The sequence below is a fragment of the Peromyscus leucopus genome, chromosome 19 (assembly GCF_004664715.2).
Source record: "Peromyscus leucopus breed LL Stock chromosome 19, UCI_PerLeu_2.1, whole genome shotgun sequence".
Lineage (NCBI taxonomy): Eukaryota > Metazoa > Chordata > Mammalia > Rodentia > Cricetidae > Peromyscus > Peromyscus leucopus.
This window is the reverse complement of record NC_051079.1, coordinates 50,407,534-50,425,353: the sequence shown is the minus strand read 5'-3', so window position 1 is coordinate 50,425,353 and position 17,820 is coordinate 50,407,534. Positions and strand designations below refer to the sequence as shown.

The window sequence follows — 17,820 nt, the reverse complement described above, 5'->3', positions numbered from 1 at the left end:
ACAGAAATGCCTATATCTAGCTCTTGTGAAAGGATGAGCCAGTGTTCCTGTGGCTTCCTCAGCACTGGTAGGTGTGGTGATATTGTGTTCCCCAAAATATCATGCACCCTAATAAACTTATCTGGGGTCAGAGAACAGAACAGCCACTAGATATAGAGGCCAGAAAATGGTGGCACTCACACACCTTTAATCCTAGCATTCCAGAGGCAGAGATCTGTCTGGATCTCTCTGAGTTCTAAGCCACACTGGAAACAGCCAGGCGTGGTAACAAGAGCCTTTAATCCCAGGAAGTAATGGCAGGAAGCAGAAAGGTATATAAGGCGTGAGGACCAGGAACTAGGTTGGTTAAGCTTTTAGGCTTTTGAGCAGCACAGTTCAGCTGAGATTCATTTGGATGAGGACACAGAGGCTTCCAGTCTGAGGAAACGAGATCAGCTGAGGAATTGGCAAGGTGAGGAAGCTGTGGCTTGTTCTGCTTCTCTGATCTTCCAGCATTCACCCCAATATCTGGCTCCAGGTTTGTTTTTATTAATAAGACCTTTTAAGATCTGTGCTACAGGTAGGTGAAAACGCACCACACCCCAAGACTCATGGAGGCAGGCACCTAGCATTTTGACATGACAGCATCCAGATGCCACCATTGCCAGCCCTCCAGACGTCATGCTCCCTCTGCTGTTTCCCTGCTGGGATCAGGAAATAATGGGGGCTTGGTCCCAACCTTAGACGCTAGTATGCTTTCTGGGGACCCAGCCCACTTAGGACTTAAGACTCACACATGCCGTGTGGTGACTGTGTGTGGCCTTTTAGAACCTGAGGAGTGGCTGCTTCTGTCTTGCCAGATGACTTCATGCTGCTCCTGTGTGCCTCCTTGCAACGACAGATCTTTGAGGATGAAAACAAGGCAGCTGTGCGCATCATGGCCGGGGACAATGTGGAGATTTGCATGAACCTCGATGCAGCCTCATTCAGCCAGCATAACCCTGTACCGGATTTCATTCATTGCAGGTAATGGCAGCCTCGACTCTTTGTGGGTGAGCTTTGTGTGCAATGTCTTTCAGATGGCCCCTCGACTGCGGTTCTGTCAGAGTAGCACTAGGAAGCAGATCAACCACCGAGTGTCCCTCTTGTCCCTGCAGAATGCCTTGTATGGACCCAGTCTCTTTTTCAACAGAAACTGCCTTAGGCCGACCATACCAGCAGGCAGCTCTCCAGCGAGAATACTCTCCAGTCCTCATCTGCCTTCTCTCCTCCTCTTTCTCTATCCATCTTCTTACCCCTCTCCCTCCTTTATTCTCTCCATCTTCTTGACCCCTCATCTGTCCTCTCTCTCCCCACCTCTCTTTTTTACTACTTCTCTCTTTTTATCTCCAATCTCTCTCATCCCTGCTGGCCTTCCTCATCCTTGCCCCTCCTCAACACCTCCTCATCTCTTGTCTTTATCACCCCTGTCCCTCCTCATGGACCCCCCTCCTTATCCTTGTATCTGCTCACCACTCCCCCCTCACCATCTTCTCCTCATCACACCCCCTCCTCATTTCTGTCTCCATCACCTCTCACCCTGTCCCTCGACCCCCCACCCTGTCTTTCCCCCTCCTCACCTGTGTGTTCATGAGCCTAAATAGTGCAGCCCCCAGAGCTGTCCTGTGTGGGTCTGTCCTTACGTCCTGTCTCCCTGAGCCCTGTGTGGGTTCCCGTTACAGCTCTCTGTCTGCCCCCCTCCTCTTCCTTCCCAGTCAGGTGACACTCAGCCTTGCCTTCCTTAGCTTCTCCTTGGGAGCTTTGACATAAGCCCAGCTCAGTCTCTGGTGGTGCATTCTTTCTGTATCTTGGGTTTTCCAAACTTGGTTTCATCCAGAGTCCTGCCTGGTGTCAGGCTCTCCAGCTGTCCTCATCCTGGAAAGCCTTGTAGACTCACCCAGCCATGGTGTAGCAACCTAACAGCGCGCTGTGGGATCTGGGTTTCATGGGTTAGCGTCTGCCCTCTCCCATTGCTGGGAAGATGTGGGCAGAGGCAGATGAGCTGCACGAGAGAGTACACAGGGCACCTGTGCGGGCATCCCAACTTCCGGCTCCAGAGAACAGTGACATGCCATCACCAACTCCCTGGCACTGTCATTTTAAGAACCTGTCTTGTCTGCTTTTCTAAAGTGCAAAGGCCCTTCTAACTGAGTTCTGTTTTCATTTTTGTTCACATTTCCCACTTGCATAGTCCTGAGTCTGTATAGTACATGCATAACTTAACTAGCTTCCATTAACTAGTCGTTTTGGGCACCAGACTCCATTCCAAATGCTTTACTAATATTGAGCCGTACCAAAGAGTGACATGTCCAGCCACCTCTGGAGGGGCACAAACTGTCACATTCTACCGTATCTGTAAGAAACTAGCAGGTTTGCTCATCTCAAGCATGGCTCTCCTGCTTTCTTTAGAAAATTAAAGAAGAGTTATAATTATAATTGCAGAAAAAAATATAATATTTTTTTCTGTTTTACTCTTAAAAGCAATACATTAAGACACATCTTGTTTCCCAGTACTTCTGGCAAGGTCAAGGACAGAGCATGCTTTGTGGAGATTGTTTACTAACCTCCTCCAGAATTGCAGCCCATTGAACAAAGAGCGAATCCAGAATTTCTTCTCTGAGCTTTTTCCTAAAACCCAAAAGGAAAAGCTTCCGGAGCAAGCCCTCAGAGGAGCTGTGGTCAGGCAGGGGTGAGCACTGGCAGCTGCTGTACCACCTCCCGCCTGCAGAATGACCAGGCTCTGGGAGCTGCCACAGCTACTCATTATTGTAGAAAAAATTTGGGCTCCATACTCCAGTCTCACTTTTCATCATTAAAGCCACTGCGGATGGACAGTGCCCCAAAGAGCCCTGCATCGACCCAGCGACATCCAGAGAACATGAGAATTATTCTTCCATCTATGAGGAAGGGTTGTTTTTACTTCTAGTGAAATCTTTGTATGTAGCATGTATCTTTTGCAATGTAATAATATAAATTTCTAGTTCCTTGAAAGTAACCCATTGCTAACTTTTCTGCTAGGCAGGAGGCACCTATATCTTGGAATGTTCTTTTGCCATATAATTATTCATGCCTCCCATAGAAAGACAAAGCGAATTTTGAATATTCAGGTTGTAGGCGGAAAATGTTCTTTTTGTGGGGAAGGGAGCTTTTGAGACAGGGTTTCTCTGTTTTAACAGTCCTGACTGTCCTGGAACTTGCTATGTAGACCAGGCTGGCCTCAAACTCACAGATATTCACCTGCCTCTGCCTCTTGAGTGCTGGAGTTAAAAGCATGCACTACCACCATCACCCAACCTGGAAAATGTTCTTATTTTGTGAGAAATTAGCCACAAATGAGATGATAAGCATATTTATACATGGTGTTTTCTCATCTAACCTATTTGTCTAATACTGTTTATGTAGGGGTTTCCTACACGGCAGGCAGTGGTGTGCACAGACCTCAACACACATTTTTGCAAAATGCTTTGGTGGATAGTCCAATGTTGAATATGGGTTTCCTCCTGTTAAAGAGGAGTTCTTGATTTTCTTTGCATCACAATTACCTTTGTATTGCTTGGGGTGTGTTTTCCAGATCTTACTTGGACATGTCCAAAGTGATCATCTTCAGCTACCTCTTCTGGTTCGTCCTCACCATCATCTTCATCACAGGAACAACCAGAATCAGCATATTTTGCATGGGTTACTTGGTGGCCTGTTTCTATTTCCTGCTCTTTGGGGGTGATTTGCTGCTGAAACCCATCAAGAGCATCCTACGCTACTGGGACTGGCTGATTGCATACAACGTGTTTGTGATTACCATGAAAAATATATTGTCAGTAAGTGGCTCCCGCTACATAACACACTTGTGGTTTCAGTGTAAGAATAAATAGTCCTCTCAGTGTTTCTCTAAAAGCCTTGGCCTCTCACATGACTCTTGAAAAGGCCAGGCAAGACACTGCCAGTTCAGGTTTCAGTGCCTGCTTGCCACTCCTGATTTTGCCATGTTACGCAGAATCTTTTCCATTCCTTTCTTCCATTTCAGTGTCACATGATGAAAGGTGATGCATACAATAAATAAAATCTAAAATGGTTTACTACTTAAAATCTCATCCTTCCCCAGGAACAAGCTTCCATCTCTCATAGAGTTACTATGAAGTAGCCCTTTTTATGACTGAGTTGGGGTCACTAGATGTCTTATCATGTTCATCACAAAGGAACTCTCTTGCCTAGAAAGAATTGTGGAATGTGAGATGAATTGAGATGTTCCCTGTCACGTGAGAAATAAGGTAGAAAGGGTGTTTAGATGAAGAAACATTTTATGTGCCCCAAAGATGTGAGAGAAAATTCAGCATTAGGTTATTTCTGAGTGTAGACATCCAGATGAGAACGTGGTGGAAACCATGTGGGGTGAGTGAATAGTGTATACTGCTTGCTGAGGTCAGGTGTAACTTATACTCTAATGTTACAGATAATTCATACCACACAGAGAGAACGCTAACATTGTACCCATTAATTAGGCTACCACTGGAGTCATTTAGTGCTGTAGGGAATTTAATCAACAACTGTAATAAGCTGGAGGAATTAATGCCTCTCCACTAGGCTGTAGCTAATGAGCCTTGTGCCTGCTTCTCCTGGCTGTGACTGGTCATGCATTAGTGGGACAGTGCTATAACAGTCCCTGCTTCTTCTCTTCCTACCTTCTTATGAAGGAACTCACAAGGCATTCACATGTCCAACTACTGGGTTGTTTCTTTTAACAGATTTTTTTTCATGTGGGTCAATATGTTTAGAGGTCTAGGAAAGTGTGTATAGCCATAAATAGCTGAATTATTTATTTTTTGCACAGCCTATTGAAGGATTACTTTATTTTAGCATTTTAGCTTCCTAACACAAATTTTCATGGGGTGTGATGTTGGGAATAGTGGCAGGGGTGTGAGACAGGACAGCCGCATGCTGGCTCACTCTGAAGGTGATCTCATGGGGAGAACTCTTAATAGGCTGATCCTGGAAAATGCATGGCTACAAAGTCTTCTTTACCCATATAGCCATCCACACCTGTATCCATCCATCTACACCCATCTGTTCAGCTTAGTACATCTACCCATCCATCTGTCCATCCATCCATCTATCTACTCACCCATCATCGATCAGTTTATCCATCCATATCTGTATCCATCCATCCATCCATCCATCCATCCATCCATCCATTCATCTGTCCACCAGTCTATTCATACAAATGTACATTGTAGACTAGATCTTTGCTAAGCAGTTTTACATTTTAAAGATCCAGATTTCAGCAGGACTCAGATATTACCCTTGAGGTAACGTTCTGAATGATCATATTCAGTAAAGGAAAATAGCCTTTATTATAAATAACAATGCAATCATTGGTAACAATGGTTATAATGTTGAGGGGGGTGAACAGAAAATGGTTGTCTACTATCTTTCTTAGAAAACTTAGGAAGAACTTTCAGGAGGCAAACAAACACACAAACAAAACAAAACAAACAGATTGAAAGTTTCTAGAGACTAAGCAGAGGTCAGTTCCTGCTCAGACGAAAAGAAGACAAAAAATTCTGGCATGGGATTAGAGCTTAGGTTGAAATATTTCTTGTCAGGGCTGCAGACCCCAAGCTGAATAACTGCTCTTTGGGAATGATGCTCTTTGAGTATCCTGGGCCATGTGCACAGCTTCCCCAATAGCATTTATGTGCTGATCTGTAGTGGTTACTGTTTATTTACACTTCCTAGCTCGGAGTTGGAACTCAGCATAAGAAATTTGTTACTATGAAAGGACTACATGCCAATCAACAGAAAAGACTTCTTTATTCAGAGGATTGATCAGACAAGTTTCAAAGCACATAGACCTCTTGATTTCTCTTAAGGATTTTTTCAGAACTTCTATGAACTCCACAACCTTCAGATGCTCAGCTGCCTTGTATTGCACAGTGTTTGTGTAGAGCCCATCCTCTTATGTGTTTTACATCTTCTCTAGATAACTTATAAATACATACTACAAATACCCGATATACAAATGATTGCCCTACTGCACTGTTTAGGGGATAGTGACAGTGAAAAGTGTGTATAGATTTGATACAGGTCCTCCCCCACACCAAATATCCTCTCTCCATGGTTGGTTAAATCCCAGGATGTTGGATGGACCTGTGAGGGTGAGGGCCATGTATCATCTGTACTGGCCCTAAGAACTCTACTCTTCTTCAGTTTATATCTGGAGTGGCCTTCTGGGGATCAGTATATGTTTGAGTCATGTGACCTCTGAGAAAATACCCCTACCCAATTCAAAGACCTTGTCCTTGTGCATACCCAAAGGGTCATGTCCTATAGTACTCCAGTTTTCTTTGTGAAGAACAGTGATTCCAAGTGCAGAAGCATCACACTAGAGACCCTTTCCAATCCCGCTGAGAGGAATTCCCCCTGAACTCCCATTGTTCTCTGTGTAGCTAATACTTCCTATATGCATTAGATGTGGAGACTGGTGTTTTAGACACCACAGGCCCCTTACGGAATCATTGGCATTGGTTCTAGTGAATTCTTGCACATTGGGGTTGGTAGACATCAGATCTGTTTTCTGGATTCAGAGCTTGAGGTTTGCCTTCCTCCTTTCATTTTCAGATAGGAGCCTGTGGATACATCGGCGCATTAGTGAGAAACAGCTGCTGGTTGATCCAAGCGTTCAGCCTGGCCTGCACGGTGAAAGGCTATAAAATGCGTAAGTATGAGAGGACCCTTTGGGAGAAGAAATGTGGAAAAGGAAGAGCAGCTATGTTGTTCTGACTTAAAACCTAAAGGGAAACACACACACACACACACACACACACACACACACACACACACACACACACACAAATGAGATAAAGGTAGGAGGCAATGCCACCCTGAGATGGAGACTATGAAACTATACTGTTTGATGTATTACTTATCACAGAAGGTGCTCCCCAACACCCTGCCATAGTGGTGCAGTACAGGTGCCTCCACACACTTTTTCCAATGGGATTCAAAACAATTCCAGCCACCTTCTCAGGGTCGCAGTTGCTCCATTTAGAATGGTCAGTCCTCAGGGTACCTCAGACTTCCAGATCTTCTCTCTTCAAGGTGCTGGGGTTTGGGGGGCTTCCGGTTCAGAAAACCAACTGGGAAGAGTCCTGGGCTATCTGGGATGATTTTTCCCACAAAGACAATGGGAAATGCTATTTCTGCCATCTTCCTCTTGCTCAGAATCACAAGTCTTATCATCTGTGTGCTTCCATGATGCTCAAAAGGCTACTTAAATCCAATGCACTCATTGACCGTGTTTTTTTTTTTTTTTTTTTTTTTTTTTTTTTTTTTTTTTTTTTTTTGGCTGTGGTTTCTAATTCAGGCTGTACTTAGCAGAGTATTGAGCTATTATCTGGAAATTGCTACTTAGTATAAATGTGCTGCCATGTCCTGCTAGTAGAATAGCCTGTGTTCATGGTCAAGCCAGTTGACCCTGCTAAGGACTTTTCTATATTAGAGCATTTCATCTACCATTGAGCCATTGTTTCTCCATAGTCCTTGTTGGGGAGTCCTTGAAGAAAGAATGTTCAGAGTTTCCCTGGGCCTCACAGTTTCAGCAGCTCACTGGGGCCCCTTCATGATGTTACCAGACTGGAGGCATAAAGTTTTGCTTGTGAAGGGCTCAACTCATAAATCAGTCAGCCCATTGGAATTCCACTCTTGTGCCTGTGGGATTTCCCAAGCCTGGCTCTGTAGACTTCATACAACAGTGATGCAAACAGGTATTCATTTCCCCTGCTTTAATGCCACAGCTGAAGATGACTCCAAATGCAAGCTGCCCAGTGGGGAGGCGGGGATCATCTGGGACAGCATCTGCTTTGCCTTCCTCCTACTTCAGAGAAGAGTCTTCATGAGTTATTATTTCCTGCATGTCGTGGCTGACATAAAAGCTTCCCAGATCCTGGCATCCAGGTGGGTCAGACTACTTTCACCAACAACTGACCTGTAATAATGCTCAATATTTTCTGACGTTGCTCAGAGAACCCAAAAGAAATTTTAAGGTTACTTTTAGAAAAATCATTTCCCCAAAGCCCCTGACATGCATCCTTTTACATCTGAGATAGAGTTTTAACAAGAAACTCTGTCACCATGACATACACAATGGGCAAATGGTCTGAGTAGATGTATCAGAAGAGAAAACATATGAGTGGGGATTGGGATGTAACTCGATGGTAGAGCACATTTGACCTTCCACATTGCAAAAAGGGGAGGGGAGGGTACAAAGAAAGAATATACACCAATGTCCTAAAAGTATCTGAACTAGCACTTAATATCACAATTCATCAACAAAATGTAAATGAGAATACTACAGTTTGGCATCATTCCACTCCTATGAGAATGCCCACAATTGAAAAACCAAAAACTCAGTGGCCTTCCTGGGCCTTATCTAAGGCATTCATCCTGTTCTTAACTTAGTCATCTTGTAAGACCTTACTTCCCAGTGCTGGACTTGGGCATAAGAATTTGAACATGATACAGTTATTCAGAAAATAGTGAATATGATGTAGGAAACATTGGGGAGGCCATGAGAGCCAAGGGTCTATTAGCAATTTCATGCATGAGTTGGGCTGCCTTCCATTCCAAGAAGCGATTTAAAGAATGAACAGAGGGTTAGGGAATGGAAGAAGGGTAGGGAAACAGCCCCAATGACATCACTATAGAAGATTTCTATTTGACCTTGCCTGGGCAGCGTGACTGGGTGTACAGAGGAAAACATGGGGTGAGCCTGGCACCTTTGTCATTTGTGCGTTTAGTGCATTTGTCAGGTTGCAGTCAGAATGCCTGTGGGTGGAGAGATGCCCAGTGAGTTAAGTGCTTGCTGCACAAGCATGAGAACCTGAGTCCAGATCCACAGCATCCATCTAAAAATGCCGGTGTGGCATTGTGCACCTGTAACCCTGGCCCTGAAGGTTGGAGACAGGCAGAACTCCATCCATTGCTGTCCATCCAATCTAGCCAAAATGACAGATTCACATTAGTGAGAGATCCTGTCTCAATGAGAAAATAAATGTGAAGGGTCTAGAGAAATGAGGACCTAATAATTAAAAGCTTATACTGCTCTTAAAGAGGACCCAAGTACAATTCCCTGTACTCATGTCAATTGACTCACAACTGCCTATAAATCTAGAGGGATCTGGCACCTCTGGCCCTTCATAGACAACTATATTCACAGACATGCATAAAAGCCACATATAGTTACATTCAAATAAATATTTTAAAGAAATAATGGGGGCTGGAGAGATGATTCAGAGGTTAAGAGCACAGACTGCTCTTCCAGAGGTCCTGAGTTCAATTCCCAGCACCCACATAGTGGCTCACAACCATCTGTAATGAGGTCTGGTGCCCTCTTCTGGCCTGCAGTCATACATGCTGTATACATAATAAATAAATAAATATTAAAAAAGAAAGAAAGAAAGAATGTGGAAACATGATTAGGGAAAATATCCAAATATCAATATCAATCTTTGGCCTCCACATGCACCCACATGGGCAAGTGCATCTGCACAAATATATGCGTGCAGCACACACATGCAGAGAGAGAGAGAGGGAGGAGAGAGGGGGAGGGAGGGAACACTTGTAGCAATAGAAATGTGAAAAATGCATAAATTCCTCAGGCTTCAGGTAAGGCAAGGAAGGAACCTCAATGCTGCAGAACAATTCTTTTCTACACTATGAATATGTATTACTCTTATTGGTTAATAAAAAGTTGACAGGCTGATAACTGGCCAGGAAGTTAGACAGGAAAGCCAAACTGAGAATGATGGGAAGAGGGAGGGCCGAGTTGGGGAGTCAAGAGAGACACTAGCCAGCTGCTTAACAAGCAAGATGTGTCAAAAAAAATGAGGTAACAAGTCATGAGTCATTTGGCAAAGCATAGATAGAAATATGGGGTAATGTAAGTGTAAGAGCTAGTAACAAGCCTGAGCTATCGGCCGAGCATTTATCATTCATATTCAGCCTCTGAGTCGGTTATTTGGGACTAGGCAATCTGGACAGGAAATGTCTATTTATACCCTAAGCACAAAGCATGCCATTTACAAGAGGACTGTGTTCTTCTCCCTGACATGCAAAATAATGATGATGATGATGATGATGATGATGATGACGACGACGACGACGACAATGACAGTAGAAGGATATGTGTGAGAAGATGAGCAACTTCTTGCATTGTGACTAATAGCCCTCTAGAACAGTGGTTCTCAACCTGTGGGTCACGACTCTTTGGGGTTTGAACAACTTTTTCACAGGAGTCACCTAAGACTGTCTTGCATCAGATATTTACGATTCATAACAGTGGCAAATGTACACTTACAAAGCAGCAACAAAAATAATTTTATGGCCAGGAGTCACCATAACGTAAGGAACTGTACTAAAGGATCCCAGCATTAGGAAAGCTGAGAACCACTACTCTGGGAGTCTAGAAGCTTGAAGCTAGCTCCTTTACTAGAAATGAAAGTCACTTGATAAATGTTGTGTGACACAGAGCTGAAGTCACTTAGTGTTTGAAAAAAAAAACATTTTCTTTCCACTGGCCTCCCAAAATGGCAGACAACCCACTTACTCCCAAGGGGCTATTCCTTCCTTGTTCAGTCACAAGTAAGGGGCATCCAGAAAGAGTGGGTGACTTTAGCCAAGAAAACTCTGTCATCCCCAGAAAAGGGATGCCATGACCTCTGATCTGTAATGATCATTTTCAGGAAAAGGAGAACAGCTGCCTGAATACTGATTTGTTCTGTATTCCCAATTTTATTTTAGAGGGGCCGAACTTTTCCAGGCTACAATTGTGAAAGCTGTAAAGGCAAGAATTGAGGAAGAGAAAAAGTCCATGGACCAGCTGAAGAGACAGTAAGGACTCTCTCTACTCTGGATCTCTGCCTTCTTCCCAGTTTGTATCAGTATAGTCAACCGAGTCTTCACTCTTATGAATTTCAGACTCCTGAAAAATGCATCCTTTTTCACAGTGAGGGGGATTTCTAAGGCCTGGTACTTGGCTGTATTTTGAGTGTTGATTACTCCATCAGGTCAGGCACTAACACTGCTTACTGAAGATGAAAGCAGTTTAACAGGATGGGAGCTCCAGGATGTGGGAAGGGCACCATCTTGAAAAGGAGCAGGGAGCTGCCCACAAATTCAGTTGTTTTATGCAGAGTCCTGAGCTGGACATTTAAGTTCTCTGAAGCTCCATTTGGTATCATTCGGTTAGGGCACAGAGTTGTCCCTCCCGAGCTTTTAGAAGGATTAATAAACTAGTGAAAGAAGCTTGGCTCGGAGCCAAGTACCAGGAATAGGTTCACTGCATTTCTGGATCCAAGAAAGAAATATGGAGTCAGCTTCAGAAGCATCCTTTAAAACAGTACAGCACATACTCGGGAGAATGAATGAGCTCTGACATGCAGAGTCCAAAGTCACTAGAAGCAGCACTGGCTTGTCTAGCACTTCCCAATTTGACTCAACGCTTTTCCTACCACCCCATCCAGATGGGACAGGGGCAGGCAGACAGGATGCGGGAGATTTAAGAATTCAATTGCAAAGAATTTTCTTGGAACGAAATTTCTAACAGTGAAACTTCTAAGGACTGTCACACAGCTGTATTTTAAGTATTAGTGTTTAGAATATAATAGCCATAGAATTTGAATCCTAGACACCTTTAGGGAAGTGGAAGCCCTGTCCCACCCTTCCAGGAAAGTCCCCTAAATTTGGAAGAGCGGCTTCATTCCATCATGATCTCAGTTCTTAATTTCCTTCCCTTAAAGGGTATTTCCATGTGTAAATTAGAGTATTCCATGGCATGAAGTGTTTGCACAAAGACCTAAGGTGTATATGCAAATTGCAGTGCACATGGTGTGCTGCAACTGTTGTTATTCTTTCTAGCTCAGACACAGGGAAGAACAAATGCAGGGCCACACTTGGAATGGGCTCCCACTTCCCTTAAGTGAGACCTGACGCTTCCTATTTGGTTAAGAATGCAAAGCTGGGGCAGGAGAGCTGGCTAAATAGTTAAGAGTACTGGCTGATCTTCCAGAGGACCTAGGATAGATTCCCAGCACCCATCTATACTCCAGCCCCGAGGAATCCAATACCTTTTTCTAGCCTCTGCAGTCTCCAGGCATGTACATGGTGTACATACATGCATGCATGGAGACAAAAACACCCATTCACATAAAATAAACAAAATATAAAAAATGATGGAAAGCCTTTGGTTATAATATGCTATGATCAGACTAGCTATGATACAAAATAAGAACAGATATCAAGGACTTCATGCTAAACCTTAGCATAATGACTATTGATCATATTACTAACTTCAGTATCTATGAACCACAGAGTACTATGGACTCGTGCATACGTACGTGCTTGCGTGCGTGTGTGTGTGTGTGTATGATGTTTTTTGCTACTAAGCAATGATCTCATAATCCTTAAGTAATTGAAAGTAAGCTGACCACTTTGCTCATGGATTCAGATATTTGGGTAACAACTTGAGTCCACAATGCTGACCACAGCATAACTGTGCATGCGCTCTTATTATCACTAATGCTGCCATGTTTCTAGGATGGACCGCATCAAAGCCCGGCAGCAAAAGTACAAAAAGGGTAAGGAGAGGATGCTGAGCTTGACCCAGGAGTCAGGGGAAGGTCAGGACATCCAGAAACTCTCAGAAGAAGATGACGAAAGTATGTTGCATTTTCCTTCATTCGAGTGCTTTGCTGTCTGTTAAGAGCATGCTATTGGTAGAGCTGTAAAACACCATTCATTTCCATCCTGTTAGGAGTCTCATGGTGCTCACTCTCCCATTGTAAATGGATATGTGTTTGTTCCCTTAGTGCATATTTAGTGAATGAATGATTTTGCAAGCATCTGCTCTTCAATGTGATATGAACAATGAACCCAGTCTGGTTTAGTTCACAGACATGCTCCTGAAAAAAATTGACATGATTTTTGCTTAATTTCTCCCTTTAGGGGAGAAGTTTATAGATATGCTGCTTTTGGTTACTGTAAATTTAATATGAAAATTAAATATGCATGCATGTCACTTGTACATTTTCATAGTTCAAATTTCAGCTGTTACTCATTCCAATGAAATTTACTGTGAAACATACAACTTATTATATTTAATTATAGATTTATCCAATTATGGCTCTAATAGTCTTATTGTGGGAGCCTGCATGTTTTCTTACTTAAGGGAATAGAAAAATAATGCATGGTCTCTTTCCAGTTCCTAGAATCTCTTCATTAGCAATAACTATCTTCCAATCATGTACTAAACTAATCAAATGGAAAAGTCCTATTCCTTGTTCTTGGTACATTTAAATGACTTATTCACCACTAAGTGGTTCTTTAAAATGAGCAATGATTCTTTCATGCTAATTTACTGAAAAAAATTCAGTGTAAGATACATTGTTGACAAAGAACACTTCCTTTTAAATATTTCTTTACATATGCCCTCAGATCCTAGGAAGAAAGTGAGCATGTAACGTACTGTTAAGAACATTGCATGTTTACCATTGCAGTGGACTGTTAGTACTTGAGTATGTTTATGTGAGCATGTAACATACTGTTAAGAACATTCCGTGTTTACCATTGCAGCGGACTATTAGTACATGCGTACTTTTATAGTTAGTAGACTTCCTTTTCCTGACCTCTGATGTGTTTTCTGCAATTTATCTAGATTTGGCAATTGAGTTTTTAAAACGTGGTTTTCAAATCTTGTGTGCTCACTTCCTGAGAATTAATATCTGGACATATTTCATTTTAGGAGAAGCAGACAAACAGAAAGCCAAGGGCAAAAAAAAGCAGTGGTGGCGGCCTTGGGTTGATCATGCTTCCAGTAGGTTCTCTTGATCCTCTTCCAATCTCATCAATTCTAACCCTTATATCCTTGACCAGAATTCAGGCTCCCCATGACCTGTGTGCCCCATGCATGGTTTGACCCTTGTGACTTGATAGGGGTTCAGAGTGTAAGATCACTGCAGTGCTAATGAGTCTCTAGCCCCCCATGTGACAGAGAAATTAGCATGTTGGCTCAGGAGAGCCAAAGTTGTGGTGTAGAGAGTTTTATTACCTCAGCAAGCCAAGAACGGAGTGCGCTTATCTAAATCGGCAGCCCAGAGTTCTGCTCCTACCCACTATGTGGTTTAAAGCCCTTAAGGATGAATTTGTCCCCTCCCAGGACTCCAAAGGATGCTTGCTCTGTCCTGTGTCTGTGACCCTCTTTGTAAGGCACTTGGCATGGCTGTCAACGAGTCTCTCTCCATGTCTTCCCAGAGCTTTGATTTCATTTGCATTTAAGAGTTTTTAGAAGCGTGTTTAATACAAAGATGAGGGTTAACCTAAAATACGTTTGCTTTGTACTTTAACCCCTCCCCACCTCAAAATGTCTCCGCAACAATCCCCAAATAATACCCCAAACACCCAAGCCCAGAATGCAGAACAGCCTCAGATGTGGCCAACTAACAAAAAAAACAACCAGGAAAACAGAGTCTACTAGCCACATAAACTACATTTCCCTCCTAATGATAAAAGTGGATGTGTAGTTACAGATACCACTGGCTATATTTGTTATGCTTAGTTTTTTTTTTTTCATTTTTTTTAAAGATTGGTACTAGCCAATGGCTTTATAATAGAATGACCCACTATAATCTAGTCCTTAAATGTGGTAGAAGAGTGAATGATTATATATATAATTTTATTTTATTTTATTTTACAATACAATTCAGTTCTACATATCACGGATTCCCTTGTTCTCCCCCCCTCCCGCCCCCCTCCCCTTCCCCCAGCCTTCCCCCCATTCCTACCTCCTCCAGGGCAAAGCCTCCCCCAAGGGCTGAGATCAACCTGGTAGACTCAGTCCAGGCAGGTCCAGTCCCCTCCTCCCAGGCCGAGCCAAGCGACCCTGCATAAGCCCCAGGTTCAAACAGCCAACTCATGCAATGAGCACAGGACCTGGTCCCACTGCCTGGATGCCTCCCAAACAGATCAAGCCAATCAACTGTCTCATCCATTCAGAGGGCCTGATCCAGTTGGGGGCCCCTTTAAAATAACGTGTAGTGTCTTCAGCCTTTTTTGTCTCACACTGTACATCCAGAACTACAACTCGTCTGATCAAAGAAAATCATACATGGCTGAGAACAACCCTGCTAGTCAGAAACCTTTAGAAAACTAAGGAAATCTCAGTTTCCAGCCTGAATTAAGAGTGTCACAGTGACCTGCAATTGGCCTCTCTCCCTCCAGAAGTCATTTTCTAAATGGCATGACAATTGAAATTTGCTTAATATCTTTTAATTTAATTAGATTTCATCCTTAATATTGAGTTTCAACAGTGTGGTTAAAAATAAGAGAAGGAGTTACAAAGAATTTCATTTTCTTTTCTGCTCAAGTTCAAAGACAAGGGTAAAAGTTGAAATCCAATGTGGCTCCTCTGTGGTTCACTGACACATTAGTCAGGTTAACAACATGTTAACAGCACTGAATACCTGTTCTATCAAGTCACAAGTAAACTATGCCTACTTTTCTGTTTTTAAAGGGCCTTTGCTGGTTTAGAGTGACCTATCCATTTCAGAAATCACATCATATTGAATGTCCTTCAGCAGGGTAAATTCCCACTACAGTCGCTGTGGTGGTTTCTCCCTTTTGGCATCTAAATCATTTCAAAAGAACTGGATATGGTCGTTGATAATCACTGTACACGTTGATAACAACTTAATTCCCTCTGATGGTTGATGGCCTTAGATTTTTCTGATTCATTTCACCCTCATTATATCAGATTCTTCTGGTATTCAACTCCATGTGCCTTGTTACAACATGTTACAGTGCAATAATGCAGGGCTGTCTGTAACACATGGTTTGGACTCATGTTCTGACTGTGGTACTAAGTTTCTACTGTGTAACATATTTCCTTTTCCAAGTTTGAAAGGAACAAAAGGGAAAGAATGTGTCCTTGACTGTTTTTATTCTTTGATGCTCCAGAACTTATCTTTAGATCTGGAAGAATGTTATTAGGAGCCCTTGTTCTGATCTGATTAAATGACTGGGCTGGGTTTTCAAACAGTTTCTGAGATGCTGAGTTTGAGTGCAGTTTCAGTGTCTAGTGATGATGATGCTTGTTGATACCGTTGATCAGCAGCAAAGATGTCAGCGTAAGCTATGGTGACAGATTTGCTAGTTCCAAACCTATGCACACACACAGGACTGCATTATTGCTATTCAATGATACCTTCCTTCCCAGTGCAGTGTCTCTGTATCAGTTCCATATGACCTTAGTCAGGACCTAACCTTGCTTTGTTGATAAATATCTGAAGAGCCATGTTTCTGTGGACATGAGTGGTGAGATTCTAAAAGTTAGTTTCATACTAAGTAATTTATCAGTGACACCAGCATCTGTGATTTGTGTCTGCACACAGCCTGAAGGCAGCATCTCCATCTGCACTAATGTACGTGGAAGAACTATTTAAATTATCATTAGCAGCGTACACTAAAGCAAGCAATCTTTCTAGCTTTGCTTCAACAATGCTTTATGAACTAAAAGACTTGAAAAAAATTTTTTTCATTTTTTCAAATGTACCAGTTGCACTTGTTCACATAATAAACTGGTGATATTATTAATGATAAAATCAATGCTTAAGATTAAAAAATTATTTGGGCTCAACCATATGAATAAAAGTGATAGAAGGTATGATTGAATACAACTTCAGCTATCGTTGATCTTAGTGCCTATAATGAGGGTAAAATGCTCCATCTTCTAATGCCCTGTGTTTATCCCAAATGACCATGTGATGTAGAATCCACAAAACTTCCCTGCAAAATCTCTCAGCTTAAGTGAAGGCATTACTTTAATGGTCTTCCCCACTGTCAAATGTAATGCTGTAACTTTGGTTTGTTCTTGCTTATTATTACCTTATGTTGTATTGCACTGATTCCCTCAGGCCTGGACCCAATACTCTGGGCCTGGTTTTTTTTCTTCAAAACATGAGTAACAAATCACAGTGCTTCTGTTCAAGGATATAAGGCCCAATTCGTTCACTCCGCATCTTCTCGAATGAAGCCTCAGAGTCATCTGATACTGTAGACAAAATTGTTCAACTTTTAACCATAGCTAGTGACATTATTGCAACTGGTTTTAAGCAAGCCAAGGTTTCCTATTACCCTGTGGGATGTAAGTGCAAATCATAACTTAAGACATCACATTATCTCACCACCCCTGAGATGCCTCTGCACTTCAAAATCCCAAATACAATTAGAAAACATGAGTATGGTTTCCCACAATGATGGTACAGTTCTTGTAGCATCAGAAGTGAGTCTCCTTTTCTCTATTAAATTTAAAAGTTTTCAAACACACGAAGATTGAATTTCCTAAATGCCTCTAAGTCTCTAGACATCTCTGATTCCTCTGTTCCTATTCCTGACACAGACAGTATGTTCTTGCAGGGCAAGTGTTAAATGAGGCAGAAGCAGGCCATACTGTTTGTGCTTGGTTTCTGATGGTCATTATAGTTCTCCTTGGGTTTTCTTCTGCTCCCAGGGAATGGCTTGTTGACCAGAAGCACAGCAGAGCCAAACCCTATGGACCAAGGCTGCTGTTCCTCAGTCAGTTCCAAAGCTATACATAGAAGCAGTCAGAATAGATGTTGTTGTCTTGTTTTTGTTTTTGATGTTACCTACCCTTTTCCTCCTTGTGGCACTGTTTGTTGTTGTTTGTTGTTGTTGTTTATTTTATTTTGTTTGTCTTTAACTCTTTCAAATGTCTTGTCTTACGTTGCCTCGTGTGTCGCG

General features: G+C 42.5%; 1 protein-coding gene across 1 annotated transcript in view; it reads left to right on the top strand.

Annotated features, from left to right (window-relative positions):
- Positions 1–17,820, top strand: part of Piezo2 (piezo type mechanosensitive ion channel component 2) — a 405,018-nt gene that overhangs the window by 335,434 nt on the left and 51,764 nt on the right. Inside the window, 7 exon segments of the mRNA XM_037197168.1 lie at positions 840–1,005; positions 3,590–3,833; positions 6,631–6,727; positions 7,806–7,965; positions 10,810–10,899; positions 12,604–12,725; positions 13,808–13,879. Of these exon segments, the coding sequence (XP_037053063.1) occupies positions 840–1,005; positions 3,590–3,833; positions 6,631–6,727; positions 7,806–7,965; positions 10,810–10,899; positions 12,604–12,725; positions 13,808–13,879 (951 nt within the window).